General features: G+C 35.2%; 1 protein-coding gene and 1 pseudogene across 1 annotated transcript; both read left to right on the top strand.

Annotated features, from left to right (window-relative positions):
- The first annotated feature begins 250 nt into the window (after positions 1-250).
- Positions 251-4,388, top strand: LOC139863273 (ribosomal RNA small subunit methyltransferase-like; annotated as a pseudogene).
- Positions 4,389-4,822: 434 nt separating this feature from the next.
- LOC139863272 (uncharacterized) lies at positions 4,823-6,118 on the top strand. Its single transcript, XM_071851910.1, has one exon. It carries the CDS (start codon positions 4,823-4,825, stop codon positions 6,116-6,118), a length of 1,296 nt encoding a protein of 431 aa, XP_071708011.1.
- Positions 6,119-11,123: the final 5,005 nt, after the last annotated feature.

The raw sequence follows: 11,123 nt of genomic DNA, 5'->3' as shown, positions 1-11,123 counted from the left end.
AAACGTTGTCTCTCTATTCGCTCCAAATTCAAGTTTTTTAAAAAATGTCGAATGTCGAGCCAAATTTTCGTTTGAATGAAACCTGGTTTTGGTGATTTTTAGATGAGTGATTTGATTTTTCGATTTGACCTCTCTCTCTTTTGTATCCTTCTTTAACTCCAATTAATAAAAAATAAAAACTTACAAAAACGGGGTGAAAAGATATGGTTCTAAAGCTAAAGGTAAGTCAAAAGATAAGGAAAAGAAGAAGATGACGTCGAATTTTTCATTTGGTTTACGGGATTGCGATGATGATGATGACGATGGTAGAGATGGGAGTGCGTTTTAAAATTCGTCTAGGGATGCTCAAGCGGACGTGTCATGTAAGTGGTCTTACGTGGGCACCGGATCGGGACGTTCGTTAGGAAAAGGGGGTTTTTTCGAGGAGTTTAAAATACACGGTTTCAATCCTCCTCCGACGGATACCATTACAAGTGATGGGACCGGAGACGGTTCGACTTTTTCGTTCAAGGCTATAGCGGGCGATGGTAACACTGAGGACAAGGTCGGTTAATGTGGTTTGGCTTTGTTCGTTAGCTAGTAGTGGTCTTCATTGTTAATTTTTCCTTATAGGTAGTAGATTGTATGTTGCGTTGTTTTGTTGGCTCTCGACGACGTTCGAGTTTAGTTAGCTATAATTTTGGTTTTGTTGTTAGGGTTAGTTTGCTGCTGTCGAGCTTTGTTTGTGTTCGCTTCTTGTATCTTGTTTGTCTTTTTCTCTTTCCGATAAAAAAGATTTGTTATATAGTTTTCGTTTTTTGCCAAAAAAAAAAAAGAAGATAATAATAATTTTTGAAAATGTAACATAAAACTATCTAAATTATCAAAAAAGGTAATAGGGAATAATTTTTTTGTATATCTAAAATGGTAATGTATTATTCACTTTTTTTCAAAAAAAAAAAAAAAAAAAAAAAATACACTTGTAAAATATATGAAATTTGGGAAATATAGTATACTGATAGCCACGACGTCATTGCAATGTAGAAGTCACGTAGATGTCACATCATTTTTTTTTGGCAATTATAAGGGTGTGCATGATACAGAAAACCAGAAAGATCCGAGGACCTGACTGGAATTGAGCATTTCCGAAGACTTTCGGTATAGTTCATGTTCCTCAATTTTCATATTTTTCGGTGCTCGAAACCGGAGTGTTAGAATCCGAAGAAAAGTGAAAACGGGCCAGACCGAAATATTCGATTATATAAATCTATCTTGTTCACTTTATCTTGATTTTTTACGAAGTAATAATCAATAGATGAATTTTTTAAGTCATCAACGACTCTTATTTCATTTAGTCTTGTACACGAATCTTTTAAATAATTACTGCACATAATATCGTTAATGGATATTCAGAAAATCTATTGATTTATTTAATAACCAACGGATCATACTTGTTTAGTATAAGTGTATAACATATAAATATTGATTGGAGTTTTATTTTATATTATGATTATGACAATGACTATATCTCAATTTTCAAGACGTGTATTATTCTATATATGTATGAAACGTTTGTTATTCTCTTTTTATATATCATTTTCATATACTTTTATATATCATATGATTATAAAACGGGATGGGTCTTTTCCGAGAACTATAACTGAACCGACTCATCAAGAACTGAATCGAACTGATATTATATAGTCCGTTCCTTGATCCTAGTTTTTTCTATTAAATGGATCTCACCACGAATTTAAACCGAATTAATTTGATCCGATCCCGTGCCCATGTATAACCCCAATACCTACTGGTCGATGGCTTTCTAAAAATAGCAAAACTAAAAGGCCATTTGTAGGTTTGCCGAACCGAGAAACATACAATAACATATAATCAGTAATTCAGTATGGATGATGATTTTGTTTAACTTGATGAAACTAAAAGGGTTCAACTTGTTTATTTATGAACTTCTATTTGTATAAAATTACCAAAACCCTTCAAAACCCCCCATTTATCCCTGTTTTGCCTCTCCCCACATACTCCGCTCGCCCTCGCCCTCGCCTTCCAGAAATCATAAGCGCAATCATTCGGACCGGCAACTTCTGAGGTTAGATTGATTGTCTATTGTTAGAGTATATATCTCTGAATTAATGCTTCTATTTTTCTATTATGCTGATTTACGAGTTACATTTTCACTGATTTAGATGTTATCAGTTACTACAATTGTAATCCCGTCTAGTATAATTTAAATCCGTATTTATTTTTTCAAGCCCTAGCTAGATTTAGTTCTGACGTTAGTTTGTATTTTGTCGTGTAAATTATATTATAATCAACGCTTGAATCGTGAATTTAGATTATTAATTTGATCCGATTGCAGTATGGCTGGAGGAAAAATTAGGAAGGAGAAGTACAGTTTCACAAATCAAAAGGTCAACATATTCTGAAGAATTCTCTAATTATTGATTCGATTGTTCAAAAAGCTGGCATCAACAGTACGGACGTTGTTCTCGAAATTGGTCCTGGTACTGGTAATTTAACGGATAAGCTTCTAAAGGCTGCCAAGTCCGTTGTTGCCGTTGAGCTTGATCCGCGTATGGTTGACGCGTTGGAGCGTCGCTTTCCTCAACATTCTATCCATAAAACATAAATTGACATATTGTATATAAGGGATGATTCTCACACTCACTTTTTTGATCCTCACACACCAATTGAGTATTATTAGAAGAGTAAAAAGTTAAAATAGGTGTGTGAGGATCAAAAAAGTGTGTGTGAGAATCATTCCCCCTACAATACTAACTGACGTGAAAAAATTGGTCATATTTGTTTATTATTTTAACATAAGCATCTGTTTAATACATGTAACGTTTATGTTTTAAAAATTTAGAATATATGCTCGTAAGAATATGTTAACGTTCCAATAAATGAGATGGAAGGACACGTATGTAATTTTGGCATTAAGACCTATAATTCGAAAATCATGTTTTCACAACAGTAGGTGCTCCCTTACTTCTTCAAAAATGTGTTTTTATACCCTTAAAACGCAAATAAGTGATTATTAGAATTTCATCCCCAAACACTGTAAATAAATTATTTGCAACATCAAAACGCAATAATTAAAAAATCAAGGTCAAAACGTGATCCCAAACGAACCAATATTTAAATTGGGGCCTAAATCTCCACCACCACTTCCCCATCATAGCCCAATTTTTCCCTTTTTACGAACCAATATTTAGATCTTTCATCTCATAAGGTAAAAGTGTAACATCCCATTTAACCCAAGACAATTTAGATTTCTCTCTCGACCCGTCCCATAATAAATTTACATCTCATACCTTTTTAACCGATTTTAAGCAGAACGGGTCAGGATAGGCACTTTTCCGTTGCGGCGGTCGTCATGGATGACTTTTGCAACGCTGATAAGTACCGTACTCTGTTCTCTGCTGATTAAAAGTGTTATTTTCACATCTGTCTGATCCCAAACCTCACTTATAAAATTGAGAATTCCATTAATGAAAAATGTAGAATGTATAATTTGCAATAAGAGGTTATATTTATGAACCAAAAGCAGAGCGACAGTCTGAATGCAACACATAGTCTATTGCGCATCTAAACTATACAAAAATGCAATAATAATAATAATTTCATCATGGTCTCTAAGCGAGTTAATCTGGAATGTAAACTAACTATATGCACACACTCGTGTGTTCACAGGTGATCCCAGGAGACGTGCTCAAGTGCGATTTTCCGTACTTTGACATCTGTGTAGCCAACATTCCGTACCAGATCTCATCGCCTCTAACATTTAAATTATTATTCACAGACCTTTATTTCGATGTGCTGTAATAATGTACCAAACTGAATTTGCTATGAGATTAGTGGCTCAACCGGGTGACACACTCTACTCCCTTCTTTCAGTAAACACACAGTTCAAGGCTCGTGTTACCCACTTGCTTAAAGTTGGAAAAGCCAACTTCAAACCACCACCCAAGGTTGACTCGTCCGTTGTCCGAATCGAGCCAAGAAAACCCGCCCCAGCCGTCAACTTAAAAAAAGAATTCCAAGGGTTGGTCCGAATGTGTTTCTTGAGGAAGAACAAAACGCTTGGGGCTATCTTTAAGCATAAAAAAGTACCTTCAGTGCTGCAGAAAAACTACAAAACACTTGAAGCGTTACAATATGCATCCGTTGTTGGAGTTTCGGGTAATTTAGCTATGGAGACTGATGATGATGAAATTGATGATGATGATGATATGGATATGGATGATGGTGAGACGAAGGGGTCCGAGATAAAAGTAAAGTTATGGGTGTGTTGAAACAAGGAGATTTTGAAGACGAGATCTAGAAAGCTTGCAAACGCTGATTTTGTGCATCTGTTATCGTTATTCAACCAAGCCAGTATTCATTTTTCTTGAATGAGTTGCAGATCCATTCAAGATATATATGTAATCTTTTAGTCTTATTAGTTATATATGCGCGATACACATTTTATCATAGCTGTAACCTGTTAGTATTTAAGAGCAACCGGAGTGGGAGCTCGTTTCCCCTAGTCGCCTACCCCGTCGCTAGTCACCCCACTCCTCAACTTCGTTGCGAGTTTGCGTCCCGGTCTGTTCAGTCGCATAGGCGACGCGGTTTTGTTCGAGGAAATAAAAAAAATAAAAAATTAACATATAACGGCTATTTTATATTACCGTTGCCTTTTTTTCTTTTTTTTTTCTTTTTAAATTCTATATATACACAACACATATACAAACACAAACACATCATTTTACATCCATTTTACTCAACATATACTCACACAATCAAATCCAAATTCTATTATCAAAATAAAAATATTTCTTTAAAAATGAGTAGTTCCGACGAAGAAATTTTGGTTAACGCAATGAAAAGTATATTTGCTTATCGAAATAACGTGGTAATACGTAGGGAGGTCGAGGAACAAAATGAGGCTCAAAGCTCAAGACGAAAACGTCGCTACATTCGTCGTGATCATGTAGAAGCGCACAATCGTTTGTTGAACGATTATTTTGTTCAAGATCCGAAGTATCCCCCTGAATATTTCAAACGGCGTTATCGAATGCCACAAAGTCTTCTTGAAAAAATAATTGAAGGTATACTTTCTTACTCTACTCGTCCCGATGCACCAAAGTGGTTTACTTATTTTCAACAACGTCCTGATGCACGTGGTGTTCTCGGAGTATCTACTATTTTAAAAGTCACTACTGCCATTCGTCAACTAGCATACGGTGATTCACCGGATCTATTTGACGAATATTTACAAATTTCAGAGAGAACATCACGTGAGTCTTTGCAAAATTTTACAAGATGTATTATAGACTTGTATGGTAATGTATACATGAGAGAACCGACCGAGGACGATATACGTCAGTTGTATCAAAAACATGAAGAACTTCACGGCTTTCCTGGAATGCTTGGAAGCATTGATTGTATGCATTGGGCTTGGAGAAAATGTCCAAATGCATGGAAAGGGCATTTCACCCGAGGCGATCACAGTTACCCGACAATCATGTTGGAAGCCGTTGCATCGTATGACAATTGGATTTGCCACGCATATTTTGGAATGGCCGGTTCGAACAATGACTTGAATGTCCTTAATGCATCTCCATTGTTTGATAGTTTACTAACTGACACGGCTCCTCAAGTTCCATACGAAATTGGGGACGTTGATATTGATCGAGGCTACTATCTTGCCGATGGGATTTACCCTTCGTGGGCTTCTTTCGTTAAGGGATTCTCAAGTGTTGTTGACGCAAAAAGGAAATACTTTACAAAGAAACAATCTGCAGCTCGTAAAGACGTTGAGAGGACATTTGGAATTTTGCAAGGTCGTTGGGGTATTTTAAGACAACCTGCTAGGGCATATAGCGTAAACAAAATCAAAAGAATCATGTATGGTTGCATCATATTGCACAACATGATAATTGAAGACAATGGTTTTAACATCGCTGAAAATAAATCATACTACTTGCCTGTCAACAGACTACAAAGATCAACTTGGTACGAAAGGTGTGATGTATATGCCGAGAAGACAAAAGAGCTGTGTGACAATGACGAGCATGAGTATCTTCGACATACTCTAGTTTCGCATCTATGGCATAATCGCGATGGTAACGAATTGTAACTTTTTAATCTCGATAACGTAATGTTTTTTTTTTTTTTTTAATTTTTAGGAATCATATGTTTTTTAATTATTAGGAAATGTAATATTTTATTTTTTATTTTTAATGAAAGTTATTTCCATTTATGTTAATTTTTATAATTTTATCAATTTATGTTATATTTAAAATCATTAAAATAATAATAAAAATATAAACTGACATGCCCAACTGACATAGGTCATCACTCCCCTTTTTCTGACTCGGCAAGTCAGGCCTGACATGTCAAGTGACATCAATCACCACTTCCAGTACTCTAAGTTGGATACTTTGGAGATGTCCAGTTCTAACAACTTAATTGTATTTGTTATAATTCAGTAGGCTTATAACTACCTTTAGTGGTTTGATTCTTGATGTTATAATTCAGTAGGCTTATAACTACCTTTAGTGATTTGATTCTTGATTTAGAATACTAATAATGAAGTGTAAGAACAAAGATGATAATGGAGAGAAAGAAAGAAACACTTTGTAAGTGTGAGAAATGGTGCAAGTTTAATGCTTGCATTCATGAGTATTTATAGCCTAAAATCTCAATATAAAAATACATACTTTGTGTACCAAAATTGACTATATGTATACACCAAAATTGACTATCCATATCTATATTATTATTATTATTATAACACTCCCCCTTGGATAGCAATTTTATTTTGTTGAAGATCAACTATAAATTACTGCCTCGTTAAAAACCTTGCTAAAGAAAACCCAGTGGGAAAAAAACTTTAGCTAAGGGAAAAAGAGTGCAGCATGGAGTTGACTCCCCCTCAAGTAGACATCGCTTCAGCTGTTACATCTTTTGAACATGTCTCATGCCAATGTTATGAACGTGTGTTCTGAAAATAGCAGTTGGAAGTGCTTTCGTGAAAAGATCAGCAGAGTTTTTGCTAGATTGCACATATCTCATTTCAATCTGGTTGTCCTTAATGAGATTTTGAGTGTATGAGAAGAATCTAGGTGGTATGTGTTTTGTTCGGTCACTTTTGATATACCCTTCTTTCATCTGTGCTATGCAAGCTGCATTATCTTCATAGATAGTTGTTGGACTTTTATCGCGTTCTAGTCCACAAGAATCAGTAATGAGTTGTGTCATTGATCTCAACCAAAAACATTCTCGAGTAGCTTCATGTAATGCAATCACTTCGGCATGATTTGACGATGTAGCAACAAGTGTTTGTTTTTGAGAACGCCATGATATTGCAGTACCTCCATTTAGGAATACATATCCAGTTTGAGATTTAGCTTTATGTGGATCAGATAAATAACCTGCATCTGCATAACCAACCAAATCTTGTTTTGATTCGTTAGAATAAAATAATCCTAAATCAGTAGTTCCTCGAAGGTATCGAAATATGTGTTTGATCCCATTCCAGTGTCTTTTGGTAGGAGCAGAGCTGAACCTTGCCAACAAATTAACTGCAAAAGAAATGTCAGGTCTTGTACAATTTGTAAGATACATAAGAGCTCCAATTGCACTAAGATATGGTACTTCTGGTCCAAGAATGTCTTCTTGATCTTCACATGGACGAAATGGATCAGCTTCAACATTGAGTGATCTAACAACCATAGGAGTACTTAATGGTTTTGCCTTGTCCATATTGAAACGTTTCAAAATCTTTTCAGTATATGTTGTTTGATGTACAAGTAAAACATTAGGCATATGCTCAATTTGTAAACCAAGGCAATACTTGGTTTTTCCGAGATCTTTCATTTCAAATTCTTTCTTTAGAAGTTGAATGGCTTCATGGATCTCTTTATTTGTACCTATGATGTTAAGATCATCAACATAAACAGCTATGATCACATATCCGGATGTTGTTTTCTTAATGAAAACACAAGGGCAAGTAAGATTATTTGTATACCCTTTGCTTATCAAGTAATCACTTAATCGGTTATACCACATACGTCCCGATTGTTTTAACCCATATAAAGATCTTTGTAATTTAATCGAATACATTTCTTTGGGTTTTGCATTTGATGCTTCTGGTACCTTAAATCCTTCAGGTATCTTCATATATATATCACTATCAAGTGATCCATATAGATAAGCAGTCACAACATCCATGAGATGCATTTCTAAATTTTTAGAAACTGCCAGACTGATTAAGTACCTAAAAGTAATTGCATCCATAACAGGAGAATAAGTTTCTTCATAATCAATTCCCGGTCTTTGAGAAAAACCTTGAGCTACAAGTCTAGCTTTATACCTTGTAACTTCATTTTTCTCATTTCTTTTTCGGACAAAAATCCATCTGTATCCTACAGGTTTCACATCTTTAGGAGTGAGAATGATGGATCCGAAAACTTTTCTTTTATTGAGTGATTCTAATTCAGCTCGTATTGCTTCTTTCCATTGAGCCCAATCATGTCTATTTTGACATTCAACCATAGATGTTGGTTCTGGATCATCATCATTATTCATGATGTCATATGCAACATTAAATGAAAATTTCTCATCAAGATTTTTCATTTCATTTCGGTTCCATAATATTTTTGAATATGCATAATTGATTGCAATTTCTGTATTGACATCATCAATCTCCTCTGCAGTAGGAGTACTGATTTGTGGTTCTTCTTGAACACTTTCTTTTACTTCATTATCAGCTGATTTTCTTTTTCGAGGATTTTTATCCTTTGAACCGATTGGTCTTCCACGTTTCTGACGTGGCAAAGATTCATGAGTGACGTTATTGCCAGCTTTTGGAATTTCAATTCGAGCTGGAGTATTTACTGCTGGTATATATGATTTTGTCACCGTTTTTGTATCTGTAAATGCATCAGGCAATTGATTTGCAAGTTCTTGTATATGCATTATCTTTTGAACTTCTGTCTCGCATTCTTTTGTGCGAGGATCAAGATACTTTAATTGAGGTTCACACCATGAAACATCATTTTCTTTATTTTTCATTTCTCCCCCTAATCTAGGGAACAATGTTTCATTAAAATGACAATCAGCAAAACGTGCTGTAAAAACGTCACCTGTCATAGGTTCAATATACCTTAATATTGAAGATGTTTCATATCCAACATATATTCCCAACCTCCTTTGAGGACCCATTTTTGTACGTTGTGGTGTCGCAATTGGAACATACACTGCACAACCAAATGTTCTAAGATGGGAAATATTTGGCTCTTGACCAAAAGCAAGTTGTAGGGGGGAATATTTATGACTTGCACTTGGTCTGATGCGAATCAATGCAGCAGCATGTAAAATTGCATGACCCCATATAGATACAGGGAGTTTTGTTCTCATTATCAATGGTCTAGCGATTAACTGTAAACGTTTAATCAATGACTCGGCTAAACCATTTTGTGTATGCACATGAGCAACAGAATGTTCAACAACAATTCCTATAGACATGCAATAGTCATTAAATGCTTGAGATGTAAATTCACCAGCATTATCAAGTCTCACCCTTTTAATGGTGTAATCAGGAAAATGAGCTCTCAATTTAATAATTTGGGCAAGAAATTTTGCAAATGCCACATTACGGCTTGATAACAGACAAACATGAGACCATCTGCTAGATGCGTCTATTAGAACCATGAAATATCTAAATGGTCCACATGGTGGATGAATTGGTCCACATATATCACCTTGAATTCTTTCAAGAAACATTGGTGATTCTTTCTCAACCTTAAGTGGTGAGGGTCTAGTTATCAATTTTCCAAGAGAGCAAGATGTACATGGAACCATTGTATCATGATGGATTTTTCTATCCTTTAGTGGATGTCCATGAGTACATTCAATAATCCTTTTCATCATTGTTGATCCTGGATGGCCTAATCTGTTATGCCATAAACTGAATACACCAGGATCAATATATTTTTCGTTAACTACCATATGTATTTCTGGTACATTTATATGTGTATAATGTAATCCAGAACTAAGTCTTGGCAGTTTTTCAACCACATGACTCTTGTCAGTGATACTTAAATATTTCTCATTTTCTGTTGTCACTGACTGATAATCATACCCGTTAAGGTATATGTCGGAGAAACTCAATAAATTTCTGCTTGACTTGGGAGAAAATAAGGCATCATTTATTAAAAATTTTGTACCATTTGGTAGTATGAAATTTGCCTTTCCTATCCCTTTTATCAAGTTAGCAGGTCCTGATATTGTATGTATAGTTCCTTCCGTTGGTTTTAGATCAATAAAATATTTCTCGGATTTAAGTATAGTGTGTGTAGTTCCACTGTCTGCTATACAGAGATCTCCACCACTTGATTGATGCTGTATTCCAGCAAAATTCATATTGAACTTCATATATAAGAAATAAATAGTGAGTACATTAATATTACACAATATTTTAAACGCAAATAGATAGTACTGAAACATTTAGCAAACATAATGACAAAGACAGACGATATTAAATCGTTTATTTTTCAAAAGACACACAACTTAAACATTCAAGAAATCTTCATATAAATCAGATGGTTTCTCAGTGACTGTTGGATCAATATTATCCACAAAATTTACTTCCTTTTCTTTACCTTTCAGCGAATCCTGATACATCTTAACAAGATGTTTAGATGTTCGGCAAGTATTAGCCCAGTGGCCCATTCTACCACATCTGTAGCAAGATTCTTCAGAATTTTTAGAAGAATTTTCTTCAACATCTTGTTTAATGGGCTTGTTTTGTGGTTGATATTTATATTTTCGTGGATTACTATTTCTTTGACCACCACGGCCACGACCACGACCACGTCCACGCCCATTACCATTACCATAAGGATGGTTTCTACCATAGTTATGGCTTTTGGCATGATGATGGTGATGGTTATTATAACCACGACCTTGCCCGCGTCCTTGTCCCTGTTTATAATTATTTGCAGTATTTGCTTCAGGGATTGCAAGTGTACCAGTAGGACGGGATTGCTGATTTTTCATTAATAGCTCATCATTTTGCTCTGCAACTAAGAGATATGAATTAAGTTCAGGATATGTTTTGAACTTTAGCATTCTCAAAT

Source organism: Rutidosis leptorrhynchoides, chromosome 8 (assembly GCF_046630445.1).
Source record: "Rutidosis leptorrhynchoides isolate AG116_Rl617_1_P2 chromosome 8, CSIRO_AGI_Rlap_v1, whole genome shotgun sequence".
NCBI lineage: Eukaryota > Viridiplantae > Streptophyta > Magnoliopsida > Asterales > Asteraceae > Rutidosis > Rutidosis leptorrhynchoides.
Note: the sequence above shows the minus strand (reverse complement) of the source record. Positions and strands in the feature narration are given on the sequence as shown.